At 36.3% G+C, this 24355-nt stretch overlaps 1 protein-coding gene across 2 annotated transcripts in view; it reads left to right on the top strand.

The window, feature by feature from the left end:
- Positions 1-20530, top strand: part of SLAIN2 (SLAIN motif family member 2) — a 73452-nt gene extending 52922 nt beyond the window's left edge. The window contains exons 7-9 of one of the 2 annotated variants that reach the window (XM_078446138.2): positions 1394-1471; positions 16062-16380; positions 17491-20530. In XM_078446138.2, coding sequence (XP_078302264.1) covers positions 1394-1471; positions 16062-16380; positions 17491-17557 — 464 coding nt within the window. In that variant the 3' untranslated portion in view covers positions 17558-20530. The remainder of the gene's footprint in view (positions 1-1393; positions 1472-16061; positions 16381-17490) is intronic. The other variant, XM_078446139.2, reaches the window with a different exon arrangement.
- Positions 20531-24355: the final 3825 nt, after the last annotated feature.

Raw genomic sequence — 24355 nt, forward strand, 5'->3', positions numbered from 1 at the left:
ATGAGTAAATGAATGACCCTATGAATGATTGAAAGGATATATGAATAAATATGTAAGAATATTCAATGATGATGGCATCCTGTATTTCTGTGGGGTAGATATGAGATAATTATAAAACTGACTTTTTTTAAGGTTTGAAGAAATTTTTACTAGTCTTCCTGGGAATATTTAAGCTAAATTGGTGTATTATTTAACTACAGTAACATGTGGAGTGCTGTAAATTTGAAATCACATACATTTTTTACTCTTTAAAAATATTTATTCTCAGACAGTAGGGAAACAATAGCTTTTCAGCACTGATAGGGTTAAGCAATAGAGCAAAAGAGAAATTCTCCTTAATTCTCTTTGATGGTATTATCAAGTATTCCCTTATCAACCCAGTGATTGTTTAAATGCTGGCCAGATTTATGGTTGTGGGATCTCTCTCTCTCTCTCTCTCTCTCTGGCATATAAATCCCAGAGGTATATGAAGTCCAACTTTCAAATCAGTAGTGACATTTTAGAACCACTTAAATAGGCGACTATACTGGTAGGTTTGGGACTTTTCAGTTCAGTGAAGCTGTAGTGAGCTTTAACTCTGGATGGCTCTGAGCTGCTACTTTTGAGAGTTTCATTACAGTTAATAGATTAGGAGTTTTGAAGAAAGCTTAGAACTTCTCATTGATCACTTTAAGAAGGAGATGCTTTGACTCTTCCAAACCCATCAATCCCACCAACACACACTGTGCAGCCCCCCTCATATGCCCCTCCCCACCCCACATACATATGTGCACAGACCAGATATGTTGCTACCCAAAGTCTAAAGTATAAATTAGTTTTATTCTACAGCAAAATGATGTTAAATGTGTTAAAGCCACTGGATTTTGACTCCCTTGAGTACCTGCCTGGTTCTGAGTTTTCTTCTCCTTTTTGAGTATGGAGATTACTGTTTTATGTTAGGGCAATTCATCTAACAATAACTGCTTCGCCAAAGTCTGCTTTTTTTGCATTGAACAAGTACTACTTTTATTTTATTCTATACTGTGTGCTTGTGTTCATCACTTTTACTTAATTAGCTTTATATTCTTTGCATCCTGTAGCATGTTTGCCGGTGGTTTGTTTTCTCTTTAATATTTTGATTGGCTTACAGTATTGTAGATTTTCTCATCTATAGGAAACTGTTTCTGAAAGTATGCACTTTGCACTAAGATTTCCATCCCTATTTCTTTCCAACTTAATGCACTAAGCATCACTTTCAGATTCCTCTGCTTCTAGGAGTCTAACATATTTTCACCTTACGGTTTCTGTTCCTTGATAAATTTTCAAGTATGTATTAAAATATTCACGTTTACAGAAGCTATAGCCTTTATCTTGTCCTTTCAGGCAAATATTACAGTTCCTTATTTTTCAACAGCTTCGCAAAGGCTGAAAAATTTGCCTCGTACTTCCCTCAAAGCCAAACAGTTGCTTCAAACTTCATCTACAAAAAGAGGTAACTACGGCCTCTTACTGAGTTTTACATTTCAGCAAATGGTCTAACAGTTAGTTAAATCTCATATCTTTTGGCATACTGAGTCAGTGATGTTTATAGGGCACGTTTTAGTCTTTTTTTTTTTTTTTTTTTTTAAATAAACTAATGTGGATTTATTCTCTGTTACTTGGATAAATCCAGAAGAAACTGATTTTCTCCAGAGGTATGTATTGGGTTGCTCTACTGAAAGGAATAAATGATATGTAATATTTTCTATTAGAGAATTTATCATGTTTCTTACCAATCTAAAACTGAAGGTCATTGTTTAACTTAATATAGATGAACTAATATATGCTTAAAATGAACCAAATGCCAGACATTTTGTGTGTAAATTTCTTTCTTCTGACTTTTGGATATACGTATCTGTAGGGTGAAATGGGAATGCTTTCACATTAGAAGTTGGTAAATGTTAAATCACAAGTTGTTGCAGTGAACTGATAATGTTTGAACTGCTTATGGGAGTAGTAGCTTTTTTCGAACTGAGAGTTAAAGGTTGGACACCAAAGCTATCATATTGGTTTGAAGAGATTATTAGATCTATGGGCAGCTAGAAAGAAGTAGAATTGGAGAAATACCGTGGGATTGCATAGACCAGCAGTAATAAAAATGAACAGAAGCCTCGGAGGAAATGGGTCATAACAGATACAAGCAGTGGGGATAGTATTTCCCCTGTCCAGAACATGTAGATTTCCTGACCGCTTCAAAACTCAATAGATAACAAAGATAGATATATGAGGAGGATAAAGTATTAAAGGACATTATGTGGAAAGAGGAGGTTTGAGATTTGATTTGTTAAAGAAAAAGATTTGGTTAATATGGGTATTGAAGTACTGAAATAGATATTTTAGCAAGTTCATTAGTGTGTAAGTGGTAATCATTTGGATTAAATATGACTTAAGGAAATCATTTTAGATAATAGAATCTGAAGGAAAGAGAATAGTCAAGTGGAAATGTTGGATATATGAATATTTGTGTTTTGAATACCAGAAGTTGATCAGAGCCCTCCAATATAGATGTCTTTTGGTACTGTCAGATATAACCGACTGGATATTATATATTCTTTTGATAGAAAAGGTGACTTACTAGGAATCATTATAGAAAAGGGTCTTTATAGAAATTATTTGAGGACCTTATGCTTCTTTGTTTTTGAGACTTCTAGATATTTTTGAGTACTTCTGGGGCGTGAGAAATAGGTGAAAACAGGAGCATGAAAGGATTGTGGTATCTAAAACAGCACAAATCATTACTATACCATAATAAAACAGAGGATTTTAATTTTGTATAAATTTTGTTTTATGTCTCTCTAAGCTGCTTTATAATTTTGAGGGGCATCAGGTAGATTTAAATAATTTTCGGTTTTTACTTAAGGAGTTTTTGCTATTTATTAGGTTAATAAGATCAAAACTTCTGGCCAATTTTGTTTCTTTTTTGCTTTTGCTCGTGGAGGTTATGTATTTTTGTGACTCTAAGCCACCAAACTCTCACCCTCTATGATAAGATGGACAGGAAAACCCAATCTCATAATTCCTGGTGCCTTTACCTACCTAGTTGACTTAGTAAAGGGAAAGTTTGTATGTGTGTGTGTTGGGTTTTGTTGTTTTGTTTCATTTTTTTAAATCTCTTATTTAACTTAATCCAGACTCATATTTTTTGGTTGGTATTATGGCTTTGGGATGATCATTTTATACTACTAGAAATTCTGAATCAATTGAAAAACAGACACAGATATACAATAGGATTTGAAACATTAGGTTAATAGTGCCTAGCTGGCTCAGTTGGTAGAGCATGCGACTCTTGAGTCTTGAGTACAAGCCCCATGAAAAAGAAAACATTAGGTTAATTACTGGAAAAGTTGAATCGGAGAATACCTCCTGGATCCAAGGCCAAGTGGATTTTCTAATTTTTCCTCATACCTAGATTTTGAAAAAGAGGAGTCTGCATTGGACTGTGTGGTATTCTCTGTAAGAATAGGGATGTGAGGCAGACGAGATTCAGATACCATATGTTCATAGGTACCTTTGGTACATTAAACCTGGACTAAAGACACATGGACTAGATAGTAAATTGTCACATAAATCAATTGTTCCATCATGGTGATGAGCCTATAACATCTTCTAGAAAGTTGGTGTACTTATTTTAAGGACTCACAGGATCATGGGAAGAGGGAGAAGGTGGTTCCCTTAACAATTGGAAATATGATCACTTTGATTTTAATTGCATTTAGTAGTAGCTGGAGTTTGAATATGGGAAGGGAAGTAAAAGTGTATTGCTTGGCACAAGGAGACACGTCATAAACATTTGTTGAATGAACACAGTCATGCCACTAACTCAAGGAAGCCTGGACACATTCCTCCGCATTTTCTTCTTGCAAGGTTTTTTTGTTTGTTTCTTCAGCCTATTTCTCTCTTTGAAGAAAAGAAAAAATCCATTGTGTATTGTTAAGTCTTCATAGGCATGACTGCTTAAACTGCTTTGACAAAGAGATATTATTCATTCCTCCTTGTTGGGAACACAGCGAAGAGGAAATAAACAAAGTAGAGACTTCACCAAGTCAGAAGGAAAAAGTGAAGACTAGTTAGAAAAAGTGAATGTATAGATCAGGACAAATTCATATGTAGAAACGTACTTTAGAAGGAGAGAGGCAACTAAGGACGGAATGTTGGTTGTCCAGCACGGCTTTAATTCACTATATTTTGAATATTTAAGGTGAAATAAACAGTGTTTATAAGAGGCCATATTGATAGGTGTTTAAAATGCTGTTATCAGACTATCTGAAAATGGAGAACCTAGGAATTTTGCCATTAACTTGGATCCAAAATCTAAAATTTCTTATTCCCTTTTCATCAACTCACAAGTATTTATTGAATCTGTATCATAAACAAGATGTACTCATTATATGCTTTTCTTCCCCCCGTCTTTCTCATCCTTCTTTACTTTTTTGTCTATTACAGTTGTAGTCAAAGCCAGCCTCTGCTGTACAGAGTTTTTAGATACAGTTAAAATGATAGGAGTAGCTCCCCTTCCCATGATTTTGCTACATAAAATTGAGAGAATGGAAGAGAGAGGGTGCAGGGCTCCCTCCAAACATACAAATTCCTATTAGTCATTTCATGCTATTTTTGGAATGATAATTGAATAGATTTTACTTATATTTAGAGTTGATAAGTTTTTCTGTGATTTTCCAAGATTATATTTTCTTCTTTAGTTATGTCTTGACTACATGTTTCTTTTGCTGAGAAAACCTAGGTCAGAATTTTCTTTTCTCTGAAATTTGTGCCTTTATTTTTCTCATTAAATATTGACTGCATTTTAGAATATTTAAGTTACAGTCTGATTAACCTCATTATATTTTGATTTCTCCTAGCCCCCAAGTTTATAGGTAAGGCAAAAATGCTGCTACCATGAGAGGAAACACTTTTTATAATAGTAAAACTATAACTTATTGCACTTCTTTCTAGTTTTTCCTCAGGTTATACATTAACCCTTTTAAAATATTTCTCTCCATATTCTGAGATTATAGAACTTTTTGACTTGTCCTTTCATATACTCTAGTACATTTTTCTAAGAACTTAAGATTAATAAATTTAAAAGGATTTCTAATTTACAAATCTGTTTATTTAAATTTGTGCTATTTTAAAGTATAACTCAAATTCAGAAAACCACATAATATATACAGAGTTTAATGAAGTATTATAAGGCAACCCCCTTGTGACCACCATTCATACCAGGAGACTCTAACTTGCTGCTTCAGAAACTGCTTCCAAACACAGTCCTCTCTTGACCCACTCCCCCAGAGTAGCCTTTCTTCTGAATTTTTATAGCAATCACTTCCTTACTTCTCTGTATGATTTTTATCATCCAGTAATGAAACTGTAGTTTTGCATCTTTAATATATGTCTTTTTAAGTTTCTCTTAATTTATAGTTTTCCTCCAACTCTTTACTCCCCCTTGTTAAGTTCATTTGAAGAAGCAGCTAGATCATTTGTCCTAGAGATGTGGATGTAGATACACAGGCTAGATTTTGCTGATATCTTTCCATGTCATTTAGCAGATTTTTCTGTATTTCCTATAAATTGGTAATTGGATTTAGATGCTTAACTGGATTCAGTTTTGCTATTTTAGGGCAAGAGGTGTTGCCCTAAGGTGTTGGTGCTGCTTTAGCCACAGGTGCATAAAGCAAGATCACCTCCTTTTTTGTGATATTAGCAGTCATTGATACTTAATGCCAATATCCTTACTTTATTAGGTATTGCAGAATTGGTTTATTTCAATTCTAACATTCCTTTTGTTTTTTTTAATGTATATATAAAGAGAAATTTTTTCTTTGGGCAGTAAGAGAGAATCCTAAGCAGACCCTGCCCTTAGCACAGCAGTATACTTTCATTAGAAAATTCTGAATAAATGCATATTCTTTCTCACTGTTTTACCAGTTACAAAATAAATTGGCAATTTACCATCTTCCAAAGGTGACCAATATTTTTCTTAAATATTTATCATTATGAACTTACAGATTTAAATATTTTTTATGTGTTTTGATTCATTCTGGATATTTTCCCAACTTTGGTTCTTCAAGTTGGCTCTCAAGTCTTTTTTGACACAGCCCTAGTAGTCTTTGATAAATTCTTGCCAACTGGTATGGCACATTTGTAGATGTCCTGCCATAGACCTGTATTTAGTTGTTTTTCTAAAAACTCCTGATTTCCTTTGGTAGGAAATGGTATTTCAAAACCAAAATTTGAGGGGATATATATATTTTTTGTTTGTTTGTTTTTGTTTTTTTAATGTTTATTTTTGAGAGAGAGAGTGCGAGCAGGGGAGGGCCAGAGAAAGAGGGAGACACAATTCAAAGCAGGCTCCAGGCTCTGAGCTGTCTGCACAGAGCCCAGTGAGGGGCTCGAGCTCACAAACCCGTGAAATCATGACCTGAGCTGAAGTCAGACGCTTAACTGACTGAGCCACCCAGGCACCCCCAAAATTTGAGTTTTTAGCTGTACTAATTGCTACTAGCTTGATCATTGTTTCTAGATCTTTTTAGTTACTAGAGCTAATAAATGTATGTGTTTACCTGTGTTTGCATAGTTTTTAAGATTGAATACCTTCATGAGTCCATGCTAATACTTCATATTCAAATTCAGGGCTTAAGGGTAATTACTTAATCTCTTAATTTACATCTGTATCTTTGTCTTGCCCTGAGAATCCTGTCTCTCATCAACACGTAGAATATCATTTATTCATTCATTCATTCATTTTAGAGAGAGAGCCCACAAGCTGGGGAAAAGGGCAGTAAGAGAGAGAGAATCCTAAGCAGGCTCTGCCCTTAGCACAGAGCCCCACACGGGGCTCAGTCCCACTACCCTGGGATCATGAGCTGAGTCAAAGTCAAGAGTTGGATGTTCAACCAACTGAGCCACCCAGGTGCCCCTAGAATATCTTTTACCAATTTGTTTTATCCTACATTATACACAAAATCTGGGGAAAATAGTAGCATAGTACCATACAATATGATTACTGAAAATAGTCTATAAAGCCTTTTGCATATGCTCACTCCTTTTTTTTAAATGGCTACACTGTATAACATTATCAAGTTAGTTACTTGTACTCTTTTATGTATCTCATTTAGTCTTAGCTCTACATTTAAATATATATTTGATGCTTACTGCTAGTCTGTACATTATTGTGCCACCAATCATTTTTCTTGTTTGAAACTCATTCTCTAGTAGATTCCTTAAAAAATTATAGGAACAGTATCCACTCCCTCAGTTTTTGTTGATGAAAGTTTGTCTGCCCTTTTTATATTTGAAATTAATGAGCTAGATATGAAATCTTTGGCTCATAATTTCTTTCCTTGAATGTCTTAAATATATTACTCCATTTTTGTCAGGAATAAAAAGTTGTTTCTGTTACATCTATTTGTTTTTGTTTTTTTTTTTTTTCTGGATATCCAAAGGATGTTTTCTTCTCCTTTAAAGTTCAATCATTTATGAGAATAATTCTTTTTTTTTTTTTTTTTTTTTTTTTTTTTTTTCAACGTTTTTTATTTATTTTTGGGACAGAGAGAGACAGAGCATGAACGGGGGAGGGGCAGAGAGAGAGGGAGACACAGAATCGGAAGCAGGCTCCAGGCTCTGAGCCGTCAGCCCAGAGCCCGACGCGGGGCTCGAACTCGCGGACTGCGAGATCGTGACCTGGCTGAAGTCGGACGCTTAACCGACTGCGCCACCCAGGCGCCCCGAGAATAATTCTTAATGTTGGTCATTCTGAGTTGATTTCCCCAGATATGTGGTATATTCTTTCACTATGGAGTTGCACATATATTTAAATTTCAGACATGGTCTTTGAATTATAGTTTTTAATACTCTTTTCTCTTGCATTGGCTTTCTTTTTTGTGGGCACTCTTGTGGACATATGTCGGATGTTCTTTGCCTGTCCTCTGTATCTGTTGCCTTCTCTTGAATCCTTTTCCATCTTTCTTATTTCTCTTGTTCTATAAAAGTTGCTTTTCATTGTCTATTTCTCTTAAAGTATAACCTATCACATATGGTGACTCTTGTGTTCTTACTGTCTTAGACTTCATTTTGGAATGATTTATGTCCAATTCTTTTCTGAGCTGAAGTCAGACACTCAACCCGCTGAGCCACTCAGGCACCCCGAGATATATTATTTATAAAAAATTCTCTGAATTTTATCAAGAAGCTAAAAACAGTACATAGTTTACTCAGTTACTCCCATTCTAAAGTGCCTGTTGTAGTTTTTAAACCTCAGAAGACTTAACATTTTCATTAAATGCTTATTAAAAGACAAAAATGAATGTTTTAAAAATATGAATCCTCACATCACCCACCATTTCATTTTAGAGGTGACTTAAATACCGAGGTTAGCATTCTCAGTCATATGTCAGTTTTATAAATAGAGTTCTAATTCTTGCTCTGAGTAGATAACATGCCTTCTTCATCTGATGCTTTGATTTAAGTATCCAGAATTAGTAAAGAGAAATTATAACCTATTGTCATAATTTGGGCAATAGAGCCTAACTTGACCCCTGTGTTTTAGTTAATTTATAAGGATGGCCTAGGAAACTGTCTTGAGTGGCATTGTTGAGTATCTTTCCAGAGAACTCAGTTGCAACAGGTTGAAAGGCACTAATATTCCTTAGATAAGGAAGGCACAGACATAGTATGCCTTACAGTTTGTGTAATATTTTACATTTTACCAACTATTTATATACCTATTGCTCATTTGATTTTCACAGCTAACCTGTGATATTTGCTGAGATTTCTTTGCTGAGCTTTTTTTAATTATTATTATTTTTATTAGATTTACTCGATAAGTATTTCTTTTTGGGGGGAGCAATGCAAGTGTTACTGCATTTTTAATTTTGATTTCTGTAATTCATTACTGTTACTACATACAGTCAATTATTATATGTTAATCTTCTATTCTGTGACTTTACTGAATTCAGTATTTCTAGAAATTGCGTTTTTTTTTTTGTATATTCCTTGGGATTTTTGATGTAACAGTCATAAAGAATGTTTCTTTCAAACCTATATGCCTTTTATTTTCTTTCCTTGCTTATTGCACTGGCTAGAACTTGCAGCACTATGAATAAGAGTGGTAAGAGCATATATTTTTGCTTTGTTCCTGATCTTAGAAGGGAAGCAGTCTTTCACCATTAAGTACAGTGGTATTTGTAGATTTTTTGTAAATGCTCTTTATCAAGTTCAAGTTCCCCCATTCCTGTTTTTGTCAGAATTTTTATCATGAATATATATGTGTTGAATTTTGTCAGATGCTTTTTTGCATCAATAGACAGGATCATGTGACTTTCCTTTAGCCTGTTAGTGTGGTGGATTATATTGATTGATTAAACCCCATTTGATCATGGGGTTTGATATATATATATATATATATATATATATATATATATATATATATCAGATATATATATCTGATATATATATATATATATATCAGATATATATATCTGATATATATATATATATATACAATTTGATATATATATATATATATATCTCACTGAGTATCACTGATACTATATTTCTAGTTTTGTTTTTTCTGGTTTTACGTCTCTTTCTCTGACACCACTCATGCATTGGTGGATGAGGCTTGGGGGCATTTCATTACAGGTAGGTGGGAATAGAAGCCCAGGTTTTCTACTCAGTGTTTGTTGGCATCCAAGAGGGAGAAGCCAGGTGGGTGGAGGTCAGAGTTCTGGCTCCCCACTCAGTCTCCACTCACACTGTGATGGAGGTAGTCTTGTTACCACTGAGCAATCATCAGAGTCCTGACTCTCCACTGGACCTCCTCTGACTCCTACCCATGAGGAGAGGAGAGAATATCTGCTTACTATCTTGTCTGACACCTTCCTGGAAAAGGTGTTGTGGCACCTTGTTAAACCTCACAAGAAGGTGGAACCTCACAAGAAGATAGAAGTCGAGATACCTCACCAGCCTTTGCTGATGGGGATGAGAGTAGGCTACAGTTTGTGGTGTTTGGCTGCAGTAGAACAGTTACCATCTAAAAGTTTTCTTTCCCAGTTCTTTGGCTAGAGAGAGTAGGCTTTTATTTTGTCTGTCACATCTGATGGCTTTTCCAGGTTGCCAGCTTTTTCAGCTCCAATCTGGGATATATGAAGCAAAAAGAAAACCCTAGCAACTCATTACCATATCATTCGTCTCATCCCAAAGTCCCAAGGCAATCTTCCTTTTTCCTCTCCACATCACAGTTTTCTTATGGCTGTTCTGTAATATCATGCCCAGGGTTTTAAATTATACTTAAGTGGGAGAAATAGGGAAACATACATCTATCCCATTTTTCCCAAGTGGAAGTCTGAGATTCACATTTTTAAAAAATTTCAGGAAATAATCATTTCCCTGGTATAACTATTAACAGAAGTTTTGCCAGAGGAAAAGATGCTTTTCACAAAGCCTATTTTCAATATAAGGTTTGGGTAAGACATTCAAAGCATTATAGATGTATTCCAGTGCATACAAGGCTGTCCTGTAGAAATGAAACACTCTTAACTTCATTGTAGCAGTTGCCATTAAGAAGGAAGCCCAGGGGCCCCTGGGTGGCTTGGTTGGTTGGGCATCCGACTTCAGCTCGGGTCATGATCTCACGGTCCGTGAGTTCGAGCCCCGCGTTGGGCTCTGTGCTGACAGCTCAGAGCCTGGAGCCTGTTTCGGATTCTGTGTCTCCCTCTCTCTCTTCTCCTTCCGTGTTCATGCTCTGTCTCTCTCTGTCTCAAAAAAATAAATAAACGTTAAAAAAAAAATTAAAAAAAAAAAAAAAGAAGGAAGCCTAGAACTCTTCAGTCAGCCCTCATTTAACAGATTGTCATTCACAGTGTTTTAGTGCATTTTTTTATCTGACCTCCTTGCCATCCTTCCCCAACTGCTCAGACTTTTCCAGAATGCTCTTTGAAACTTATGATCCTCTGAACTTTATTCTTGCTCCTATCTGAAACCTGCATCCCCACCAAAACAAAACCCTGGTTGAAAGACTCCCAACTATGGGAAAAGCTAGGACTAAAGATGGCTTTTATGGAGTTGGTACTAGGGAGCAGGTCTAGGCCCCATCCTTAGGTAGTGACTAGATGAATTAGATCCTTGGTTACTCAGTAATCCTCCAGGAAGGCACTGAAACAACATGGGTAGAGACTAGTCTGGCAAGGGAGACAAAGGTGGGATTGAAGAGAATGGAACTGAGAAAATGTTTTTATAGTCACTATCTATAGAAAGGGGAATATGGATTATGTAAAGTAAAAAAAAAAAAAAATCTTCTATGAAGATCATGAAATTTGCTGTTCAGGGGTACTCAAGGCCCTGTGGTCATCTTCAGTTTTCTGCCAGAGGAGACTGTAACAGTTGTTGGGGGACCAGGACATGATTGATTCGAGAGACATTCTTCTCAGCTATGCTGTACTATGGAGTCCCTTTTGGAGTTTTTTTAAAGTCAGCTGTATTCAGATGGAATTTTAAACACAAAATTTGAATTTCAGCAAAAATACACATTCATGTAACCACCAGTATTGTAAAGTTCTAGAACATTTCCATCATCCCCAAAAGTTTCCTTGTACTCCTTCCCAGTCACTCCTCCCAACCTCAAGCAAATATCTGATCTGCTGTTACCATAAACTATATTTGCCTTTTCTAGAATTTTATATGAATGGAGTCCTTCAGTGTGTACTGTTTTGTGTCTGGCACTTAATTCACTCAGCATAATTTTTAGAGTCATCCTTTGTATCAGCGGTCTACTCCTTTTCATTGCTGGGTAGTATTTTAATGTGTGGATATACCACAATTTGTTTACTCATTCACCTGCTGATGAATATTTGAACTGTGATCAGTTGAGTAGAGTGTTCTGTAGATGTCAAGCCAGTTCATCTTCTGTGTCCTTTCTGATTTTCTATTTGTTTTATCAGTTACCAAGAGAGTTGTGGTGTTGAAATATCTAACCATAGACTTTTTCCCATCTTTCAGTTATATCTGTTTGTTTCATGTGTTTTGTGTATCTGGTTTTGGATATACACAGAATTTTTATGCTCTCATCTGAATCAACTTTAACGTATGAACTCTATCTCTGATAGTAATCTTTTTTTCTGATAGTATAGACATTGCAGCTTTTTCATGATCAATTTGATCTGTTGTTATCTTTGTCCTTTTTCTTATAACTTACATTTTTATGTCTAAAATGTGTTTCTTTTTAGAGAGCATGTTGCTCTTTTCTGTGCATACCAACAACAATCATTACTTTTTCATTGGAGTGATTACTATTCATATTTACTGCAGTTAATTATCAATATGGTTGGTGTAAAGTCTCCCGGGGCGCCTGGGTGGTTCAGTCAGTTAAGCATCTGACTTTGGCTCAGGTCATGATCTCACAGTTCGTGAGTTCAAACCCCACATCAGGCTCTGTGCTGACAGCTCAGAGCCTGGAGACTGCTTCAGATTTTGTGTCTCCCTCTCTCTTTGTCCCTCCCCTACACACACACACACACACACACACACACACACACACACACACTCTCTCTCTCTCTCTCTCTCTCTCTCTCTCTCTCAAAAACAACCAAACATTTAAAAAACAATAAAAATTTTTAAAAAATCTGTCTCACAATTTGTTTTATCTTTGTCCCTTCAGATCTTTGTTCCTTTATCCCTACTTTGTAATTTTTTTGGAATAGGTAAGTACCTTTTAACATTACACTTTATGGGGCACTGGGTGGCTCAGTCAGTTAAGCGTCCGACTTCAGCTCAGGTCATGATCTCATGGTCCGTGAGTTTGAGCCCTGCGTCGGGCTCTGTGCTGACAGCTCAGAGCCTGGAGCCTGCTTCAGATTCTGTGTCTCCCTCTCTCTGACCCTCCCCCGTTCACGCTCTGTCTCTCTCTGTCTCAAAAATAAATAAACATTAAAAAAAATTTAAACAGAACAAAAAAAAAAAGCATTACACTTTATTTTTATTGTTGGCTTACTTCTCATACATCACTTTTTTGCATATTTAACTTATTACGGTTTATTTTCAGGCAGTATTCCACTTCCTTATAATGTAAGAGTCTTTTTTTTTTTTTTTTTTTTTTTTTGAAAGAGAGAAAGAGTATGGGGCAGACAGAGAGGGAGAGAAAAAGAATCCCAAGCAGACTCAGCACTGTCAGTGCAGAGCCTGACACAGGGCTCCAACTCACAAACTGTCATGACCTGATTCAGATGCTTAACCAACTGAGCCACCCAGGCTCCCCATAATGTACTCTTAAAACAGTATATTTTCATTCCTTCCCATTCCTTTTTGCCGCTTTTGTCATTTATTTTAATTCTATGTGTGTATTAAATCCCAGAGTATGTTTTTATTTTTATTTTAAATTGCTATCTTTTAGTGAAACTTAAATATGATTTTTTTAAAGACCTTTATATTTCCCAATGTATTTCCCATTCCTGGCACTATTGCTTTATACAGATCAGGGTTACCATTTGGTATCATTTTTCTTGTACTGAATGTTCCTTTAACATTTCTTTTAGTAAATGGTTGCTGGCAATAACTTTTCTCAACTTCTGTCTTTAAAAGTCTGTGGTTTGACTTTAATTTTGAAAAATAGTTTTGCATACATGCACCCCAATGTTTATAACAGCATTATCTACAGTAGCCAAATTATGGAAACAGCCCAAGTTGTCCATCAGCTGACGAATGAATAAAGAAGGTGTGGTATATGTATACAATGGAGTATTATATGGTCATAATAAAGGATGAAATCTTACCTTTTGCAATGACCTGGATGGAGCTAGAGAGTATTATGCTAAGCAAAATAAGCCAATCAGACAAAGACAAATACCATATGATTTCATTTATGGAATTAAAGAAACAAAACAAATGAGCAAAGGGGGGAAAAAGAGAGAGAGGCAAACCAAGAAATAGACTCTTAACTACAGAGAACAAACTGATGGTTACTGGAGGGGAGGTGGGTGGGGAACGGGTTAAATAGGAAATGGAGATTAAGGAGTGCACTTGTTTTGATGGCACTGGTGCTGTATGGAAGTGTTGAATTACTATATTGTACACCCGAAACTAATATTACATTGTATGTTAGCTAACTGGACTGTAAGTAAAAATTTTAAAAAGTAATTTTTCTGGATATAGAAGTCTAAATTGACAGGCTTTTAAGCACTTTAAACAATGTTTTTCTGTTGTCTTTTGGCTTACTTCATTTCTTTTGAGAAGTCTGTGTTATTTTATCTTGGTTCCTCTGTTTTTTTAAAAAAAGTATTCTAATATTTTTAAATTTATTATTCATCTTAGAAACTTGGCAACAATGTTCCTTGATGTGGTGTTCTCTGTTTGCTATGCTTGGAGTGTTTTTGAACATATTCAAATATATGATATTATAGTTTCCATTAAATTTGAAAGATTTTCAGCCATTCTTCAACTATTTTCCATCCCTCTTATACCCCCCCTCCATTTGGAACCTCAGTTGCGTATGTTAGACTATATAATCTTGACCTGTTGTACACTGAAGGTTTATCATTGTATTTTTTGGAGTCTTTTTATTTTCTGTATGCTTATGTTTAGGTAATTCTTAATTGTATCTTCAGGCACCTCTTCTGTATGATCTAAAATGCTATTGATTCCCATCTAATAAACTTAGCATTTTGGATGTAAGCTTTTCATCTTTAAAAGTTGTCTAATTCTTTTAAAAATCTTTTATTTCTCTTTATATTTCTCTTTATATCTTTAAAAATATATCTGTAATAGTTCTTTAAAATGTTTATGCTGAAAACTTATTTATTTATTTTAATATTCATCTATTTGGGGGGGGGGAGAGATATAAAGGTGTTTTAAATTATCACATAGTAGAATCGACATTCCAGAAGAATGTACTATTTTTATCCTCTGACTTCATACACATCTTGATATGCCCCTAGATTTAGAACTTCTCTACTTGGTGAAACACACCAATAGAGGCAGTTTTATTTTGCTTTTATTTATTTTTTTTTTATTTTATTTTATTTTATTTTTTATATTTTTATTTTTTTATTTTTTTATTTTTTTTATTTTTTAATATATGAAATTTACTGTCAAATTGGTTTCCATACAACACCCAGTGCTCATCCCAAAAGGTGCCCTCCTCAATACCCATCACCCACCCTCCCCTCCCTCCCACCCCCCATCAACCCTCAGTTTGTTCTCAGTTTTTAACAGTCTCTTATGCTTTGGCTCTCTCCCACTCTAACCTCTTTTTTTTTTTTTTTTTTTTTTCCCTTCCCCTCCCCCATGGGTTTCTGTTATGTTTCTCAGGATCCACATAAGAGTGAAACCATATGGTATCTGTCTTTCTCTGTATGGCTTATTTCACTTAGCATCACACTCTCCAGTTCCATCCATGTTGCTACAAAAGGCCATATTTCATTTTTTCTCAATTTATCCAAGGGATACAGGAGTACTGATGCATAGGGGCACCTGTACCCCAATGTTTATAGCGGCACTCTCAACAATAGCCAAATTATGGAAAGAGCCTAAATGTCCATCAACTGATGAATGGATAAAGAAATTGTGGTTTATATTTTGCTTTTAATGTTTTATTTCCAAATCTTAAGTTACGCTGTAGGTGATACAGGACTCACTTAATACATGTTTACATGAATGTTTTTTTGAAGGGAGAGTATGTTTCAAATTCTAGCAACCATGTGGAGTCACCTTTTTTTTTTTTTTTTTTTTTTTTTTCATTTCCAGAATGTGGCCCAGGTTAGCTGCTACAGTGACCTCAAATCCTTCAGTGCCTTTTCTGTTTGGTATTGTGGATTCCTAGCTGGCGTAATTAAAACACGGTTGTGAAGGACAGTTGCAGTCCTCTGAGAAAGGACTTGGTTGTTTAGGACTTACCAGTTGTTCTGTTAGCCCACAAATATTCTTTATTCCTTGCATTTGTGTCAAGTGAGTTGTTGTGAATACAGATGTACTGATGTTATCAAGTGTAACATAAAGCACTGATTTCACTTACATTTGGTTTCTACTAAAATCATTGATTTTTCTTTGCCATTTTGCAGTACCTTCTCCAGGCAAATTCCGCTCCCCTGCAGCACCGTCTCCTTTGGCTCTCCGGCAACCAGTAAAAGCATTTAGTAACCATGGCTCTGGTTCTCCTGGTAGCCAAGAAACAACACAGCTCACACAAAACACCTCTTCACCTGGGCCGCCCATGGTTCAGAACACAGTCCCAGCAAATCCTCCCCACAATATCAACAGCACTACTTTAACCAGACCTGCAGGGACAACAGCGATGAGAAGCGGCTTGCCCAGACCCAGTGCCCCTTCTGCTGGGGGTATACCAGTGCCTCGCAGCAAACTTGCACAGCCTGTGCGCAGGTAAGCAGCAAATGTTCTGTTCCAGCAGTCTTGAGCATAGGAAAGTGGGTAGACTGGAATCACTCCCCTCGCCGCTTGTGGTAGCAAACGTAGAGTCCTACTAGGTTCCCATTAGAGTCTTCGTAGAATTTGAATAAAACATTACTTTATTGTTTTAAAGAAATCATCACTTAAGACATTGGGGTATCATACCACTTTGGTTCAGATCAGATTTGCTCAGATACCTAACATGATTAGGCATCTCCAAAAACTCCTAGAAAAAAAAATGTTAGAACCACTCAATTTGGTTGTGATATTTGTTCATTTTGAATATAATGTTACTCAGTAAAGATAAAGAAGCATATTAGAGCCTAGAGCGAGATTTAAGACAAAACTTATAGCTACCAAATCTGAGTATAATCCAGGAGGGTGGTTTTCAAACTTTGAAAAGGCTTTCATCTCGTAAGCGTTTAAACTGAGTTACCCACATCTTTGTCACTGTCAGATAAATTACATTTCTGAATTCAGTAGTAGAGTGCAACAGCTACACTGCTAAATAACTTCTATGGACCTTATTGCACTTTTACAATAGCATCAACATTGAACTGTGGCTATCCTTATTTTTCAGAGGAGAATATAGAAATTTAATGAGGTGAAGTAATTTGCCTGAGACTACACAATAAAAAGGCTTTCAGTTCTAAGTATGTCTGACTGAAAAGTCCATTTAAGCACGGTGCCATCTTACCTCTCTAATTTTGGTGATGCTAAGTCTCTCCTATCACAGTCATCACTCTGCCCCCCACCCCTTTAATTAATTAATTAATTAATTAATTAATTAAAAGTTGGTGATCCATGCTGTTGGAAGAAATGAGAGTCTTCCTTTCTTTTACTGTAGTGGCTGTGTTAACAAAAAGATGTTCGTGAAGTCACCTGACAGCCAGTAAAACTTGAAAGTTGTAGAAATGCCAAGGGTGGGACTTGCGTGATGCGAATAAGCCGTTTAGACTTTTGACCTCAGTGATCCCCTGGAACAACCTTCGTGGATCAGGGTGCCTCCTGCAAAGTAATTAATATATATGGTAACATTTCATAAAGCCTTTTAAATCACTTAATGAAATTGCTTTATTTCAGATCCTTGCCAGCTCCTAAAACCTATGGTAGCATGAAAGATGACAGTTGGAAAGATGGCTGTTACTGACCAGCAGAGATGAGAATGCAGAGGTCCACAGCTTCATGGATACCCCTTCACCAGGCTAAAAGACAACTTTTATATGCAGACTGTTCAGATAAGACTCTGGGGATTGATAAATCCCAGCCCTCTCTGTCTTAATTAGCACAAACTGACAGAGATGATCAAGCAGCACTTTAATGACATTTAACATCAGATGTGTTTGGTAATCATGCAATCACTCTCCATGGAATCACATTTAGTTTTGTTTAATAGAAACTAAGTTGATTTTTTAATATTTGACAGAGGCCAATATCTGGGCAAAAAACTAACGGATGCCAAAGAGAAATGCCCATTTGTAAATGAGAGAATACCTTTGTGCACAAGAAAATGGTGAATTCAAGCTATCCAAAACTTCACGTTCAACCTAATTTACTGTATAAATAGTATCAATAAATATTTGTGTTAATGAGAACTAATATCCTGACTAATTATGTAAAATGTTTCACTAGTACTCCAAGAAACTAGATTGAGATAGAAGGGAGGGTGGGGGTAGGAAGAAGTCTAGGCTAGGGATTTCACACGTGATACCTAAATTTGTGAGAATTCTATAAATTATTTTTTGCAGATTCACTGGAAAAACTGTCATTTTGTTTAACCTTACGTTTTGGATGTAGCTCACGTATCACCACCGCGAGATAATGTCACACCGTGCACCCACCACGTTGCATTGACACATCGGACTTGTGTGTGTTTGTTTTGATTGCCAAAAGGGCTTAATATCAGTTGTACAATCTTTCTAAACTTTATAGCTCCTGGCTCAGGAAAGATAGCCTTTGCTATTGAAGCCAACTTCTTCACATGCTATTATATCTGTTAGAGAACTAAGAGATCATGTTTTTATTAACAGGTTACCATGATAGGAAAAGAGCAAGTAGTATGTGTCTTTATTCTTGATATAAACACCACCGCCTCAGTGCTTACAACCTGGAACAAAACCATACAATGAGAGAGAGGGGGAAAAAAATCTATGCACTTAACTTACAAAATCTCTGGTAATGACAGTTGTGTTGTTACTATTGACACAACGGTCTGTTATGTGGTAGGAAAGTTATAGTCCGCTGAATCCTACTTGAGCTGATCCACTTTAAACTAGGTAACTGTATAAAACATCCTTGAAAATACTGTCCCTTTTGACTTAGATTCTGCCTTACGTTAATTTTTACATTTTTGGTAACAAAGGAAACCCACTATATATGACTCTAACCTGTTAAATACTTGCTGTCTAGTGGCCCTTAGGTATATCCTGGAAATCACTTATTTTGGTTTTCCTAGACAATTACCAGACTAAAACTTTCTTCAGCAGGCATCTCCTTTTTCATGGTGAGGTCTGTTTTGAAATATTTAATTTAAATGGCTCTGAAATATTGGCAGTCAGGTCACCTAAAGGATTTGAGCGATTTGAACGAAAGTTCATTTCCTGTTAGTCAAAGACATTCTGTAAGTTGGCAAAAGATATTGAGAGAGAAATGAGAAACTTGATATTCAGGATAGCGTTGAGGTTGATAGGTTGAGAAATTGATAAAACTTTTAAAACCAAGACCCCCATTCTGCCATGACACCTTGGTATTTTTTATTAGCTTGACCAATAGGGAGTCATTCAGTTAGCCCAGCAGCTGGAGATTGAAACTGCCAGTGCTAATGTATTTTGGTGTACAATGCAAGGAAGAAATTTTATCCTTGACTATGAGGGTGATGGGTGTGGGTCAGGAAAGGATGGCGCCAGAATTCCACATGATGATGTACTAAAAAAATGTTGCTTTTCAGAGGAAGATAAAGAAAGCATCTGCTTCAGGTGGGGGGTATCTCATGTAAAAAATCTTAAGTAAAACGACTAGCCACTGTCTCTTTTTAAAATCATATATACACAAAACAAAATAGGTCTCAGTTTCAGTGCAACATTGCAAAAGAAAAATATGCTGCAATCTAATAATTACAAGGAATTTTAACTCTATTTGAAATACCCATTACATTAAGTTAGATATCTGTTTCAAAAGGAGTATTCAGGTTATTTAACTTTGTTTTTAAATGGCTGCATCAGAAAAAAAAGTCTATTTTTTTTTTATTAAAATATTTCATCACTTGTTAAAAACGTATTTGGATCTGAGTTGGGTAAAACATTATTTTACCTGCTGTTGTACTACCACAGACTATTGGCTTTTAGGTTCCTAAAGAGAAAAATTGCCTTTTTACTAGAAAGCCTTTGTGTATTGCCAATTTTTCTGTTTGGGAAAATCTAAGGATTCACTGTGGTTAGTCTTACAGAAGAAATGTGGATTTGATAAACTAGTGCCTATGATTTTAACTTATGTTTGATATATAGTAGTAAAGGTTTTATGAATGTTGATTATTTTTCTGTGCCAACAGCCCAGAATTGTCACTTATATGTAAGCAGAAGGCTATGAGCTCTGCTTCCAAAGTTATTTAATTTTCTCAGTGTTTGAATGTTATTTTTTTGTAAGTGTGTTAATAAAAGTGTAAAAAAATTGGAAAAAAATATAAATATTCTTAACTCGAGCATTTGCTGGATCATTTTTCTACAGAACTTGTTTGTATAATATAAAACACTCTCTGAAGAGTTGACTTTTTTCAGTTTTCATGCCCTGGAAATCACATTTTGTAAAACTGGGGACCATTCATAATTGTCAGATACTTTTTAAAACTATCTCAATACATCACTTTTATACAAAAAAAAAAAAAAAAAAGTTTTTTTGAAAGGAAATTAGATACATATTTGTCCCCAGACATTTGTATAACTCTAGAATGATCTAGACTATGTATGTTTAAATTTTTATTGAATGTACAGACGTCCATTTTTGACATTACGCATGGTCCTTTTTAGATCACATGAAGTTTGATTTGCAAACATTTCTATAGCTGAACTTGTATGTGTGGTTGCCTCCTTAATAAACAGCCTGACCATAATGTTTATTATTAAATTTATACTTGTTTTTTCAAGTGTTTTATTAATTTCTGGATATGGTAAGATTCCCCACCCCCAGTTGCCTACAATTGGTTTTAATAAATTTCTCAGTTGATTTTTTTAAGCACACAGACCCAAGTCATATTTCCCTTTCAAACTTGATCTTCATGAGATGGAATATATCATGTTATAGTTTCCTTGTCCTATTTATTTCATATTTGGATTATTTGGAGTATATTTATAGTTTACTTGAAATTGGTAGCTTCTTAGAACTTTGTCACCTGCTACGAATTGACACCTACTTTCAAAAAGCTAGCATATATAAAATAAGCAAAAAGCTATTATATACGAGTTTCCAAAAGGAAAAAATTAATACATTTTCAAGCCAAGTGTATTTATTTAGTTAATCATGTACATTTTTCTTTTATGGAAAATTGGAAAATATCCAAAATTATACAGTTTAATTAGTTCCCCACATTCCTTCTGGAAGTTTTTACTGTCCTTTTTGTTACAATTAGTTTCATTAATACAGCATAGAGAAATGATACCATGTTTGAATTTTTCCTCAAGCCAATCTAAAAACTTCTAAGAACCATTTAAAATGAAATGCCAGTGTACTTGGAAATCAGTGAATGAGAAGTTTACTTAAACTTGTTATATGCCCAGTGCAACAGGAAAACCCACACAGAGGTTCTTATGAAATATTTGCTATATCAAAGGGTAGCTTTGAGTTACAAAAGCAGCAGATTACCTGATACAGAAATTAACTTTGAGGAGAGGTTGTGAATGGGATGTTCACATGAGCATGAAGCTAAAGTTAGCAACCCTAATACATTTTTAATGACCCTAAATATAAGTCTGGGTGGACTAAATCGTACTCTGGTTGCTAGTCTGAAAATGGAATAGATTTCACTCATGAGCCTTACTTAATACAGCTCAGCTTAAAACTATGTTAAGTGCATGCCAATCTCAAGCCAAATCTTTATTGAAACTGGGTGAACTTAACGTTTTTCTCTTAAAAAAATAAAAACAAAAACAACCTTTATTTGATTTTGAAAGTAATAGAGACTCATTGCTTCAAAAACCGAAAATATTAAGAAATATGAATGATGTGGGGCCTGTGGGTGGCTCAGTCGGTTAAGTGTCCAATTCTTGATCTCTGCTCAGGTCATGATCTCACCATTTGTCAACATTCATGAGATGGAGCTCCGCCCGGGGCTCTGCACTGACAGCAGGGAGACTGCTTGGGATTCTCTCTGCCCCTCCCCCACTTGTACGCATGTGCTCTCTCTCTCAGAAATAAATAAACATTTAAAAATATGTATAATAAATGATTCCACATATCACCTTGGGATCCTGCAGTCTCACCATCCAGAAACAAATATTTAAGTGCTCACCTAACATGTTTATAAAATGCGAAAAGGGGGGCACCTGGATGGCTCAATCAGTTGAACGTCCGACTCTTGGTTTTGGTTTGAGTCATGATCTCGTGGTTTGTGAATTCGAGCCTTGTGTCGGGCTCTGCATGGACAGCGCAGAACCCGCTTGAGATTCTCTCTCTCCCTCTCTTTCCTTTCCACTCCCCCGCACACACACACCCTCCCTCCCTCTTTCAAAGAGACACTTTTTTAAAAAGTGCCAAATGGAAGGGTAGAACGTCTTCTGTTTAGGATGGGAAAATATTTTATTTTTTATTTTTTTAATTATTTATTGTCAAATTAGCAAACATACAGTGTGTAAAGCGTGCTCTTGGTTTTTGCGGTAGATTCCTATGGTTCATCGCTTACATACAACACCCAGTGCTCATCCCAACAAGTGCCCTCCTCAATGCCCATCACCCATTTTCCCCTCTCCCCCACCCCCTCCATCCACCCTCAGTTTGTTCTCTGTATTTAAGAGTCTTACGGTTTGTCTCCCTCCCTCTCTGTAACTATTTTCCCCCTTCCTTTCCCCATGGTCTTTTGTTAAGTTAGAATGAGAAAGTATTTTAATAGGAGTTTGCTTTTCAACAGAAGTGTACATTAACTGGTATTGAAAGCTTGACCCACAATTCGCCATTCCTGATTGTAGATGCTCCCTGATGTTAAGAAATCCATCATATATATTTTGTATGTGCATAACAGTTGGGTGTTCTTACGCAAAATTTTACTATAGAAAACTAGAGAAATAACAAATTATAAAAGAAGAAAAAGCACTTAATTCCCATAGGTAAGCAACCACTTAAATTTGAGGATGTTGCCTTTTTTTTTTTCTTCTGAGGATATTGGGATCATATTCATGGTTGATAGTGTAACTTTTTAAGTTTATCTATCTATCTAGATATCTATTTATTTTTGAGAGAGAGAGACAGAGTGAGTGGGGGAGGGGCAGAGAGAGGGAGAGAGAGAGAGAGAGAGAGAGAGAGAGAGAGAGAGAGAGAGAATCCCAAGCAGGCTCTGTGCTGTCAGCACGGAGCCCGACACGGGGCTCGAACTCACACACTGAGATTATGACCTGAGCCGAAACCAAGAGTCCGACTCTTAACTGACTGAGCCACCCAGGCGCCCCGATAGTGTAACTTTTTCTTAACGCTATGGTCACTGCCATCATTTAGATACATTCTGCTGGGGGAGGAGTTCCAGGCAGAGTATACAAATACTAATTCCAAAACTTCACCAAACCTTTATTATCATGGCTCTTTCATACAGTAACTTTTATTGACACTTGAACTGCCACCCCCTCGACAGTCTACCAAACTGAATTGACAGTATTGGTTGAGTACCCTTCCAGTTTTAAAATAAAATAGAAATAATAGGCACAAACAAATAATCGAGATAGTCTAGATTCGAGTTCTCAATCTTTGGGATCACCTGATTGGCTGTTAAAACACAGCTTTCTGCACCCTCCCGCAGGCGTGCCCATTCCAAATTAGATCTCTGGTCCCAAGAACAAAACTTCTAGGAATAGGATTCCCCAGCACGGTCACATGCCTCTTACTGGCCTGTGGTCAGGTGATCAGGGTTAATTACAAGCCATGCAGCTCCTGTGAAAACATAGATGGGATGAGGGAAGACCACTTTTCCTGAAGGTGGTGCTATCCCCATTGAGTGGGCCTGGTCTTGGGCAAACAAAACAATAGATGCACCACAAATGTCTCGGTGCCTATCCTACAAAATGATTGTTTCAGTCAGTGGTCATATTTTCCTGGAGGGAACATCTGTAGTGAGAGAGAGGGTTCTGACAGTATTTGAGCCCTTGGCACAGTTGTTCTTGAGACCCAGTGTCGTTCCTGTACTCGAATTCTGTGCAGCACCTCAGTCCTTACCGTAAATTCCCCTTGGTACACAGGTCAATTTAAGCTAAGATTCTGTCAGTTGCCCCTAGAAGGAAGGGTTACTTTTTCAAATGTTTTTTTTTTTTTTTTTAAGCTGATAAAATACAGGGGCGCCCGGGTGGCTCAGTCAGTTAAGCTTCCGACTTCAGCTCAGGTCGTGACCTCGCGGTTTGTGAGTTTGAGTCCCGCGTTGGACTCTGTGCCGACAGCTTGGAGCCTGGAGCCTGCTTCAGGTTCTGTGCCTCCCTCTCTCTCTGCCCTTCACTCGCTCACGCTCTGTCTCTCTCAAAAATAAACATTAAAAAAAAAATTTTAACAAAAAAAGTTGATAAAATACAAAAAAGTATAAAAAGCGAATGTTCAGCTCAATGAATTACTAAGTGACTACATGAGTAACCACCACATAGGCAAGAAATAGACTGGTAGCACCAAAAAAGCTCTCCCAATGCTACCTGCCAATCGCTACTTTCTTCTCTTCAGGATAACAGCTATCCCGACTTCTAACATGATAATTTAGTTTTACCTGTTTTTG

The sequence above is a fragment of the Panthera onca genome, chromosome B1 (assembly GCF_046562875.1).
Source record: "Panthera onca isolate mPanOnc1 chromosome B1, mPanOnc1 haplotype 2, whole genome shotgun sequence".
NCBI classification, from domain to species: Eukaryota; Metazoa; Chordata; class Mammalia; order Carnivora; family Felidae; genus Panthera; species Panthera onca.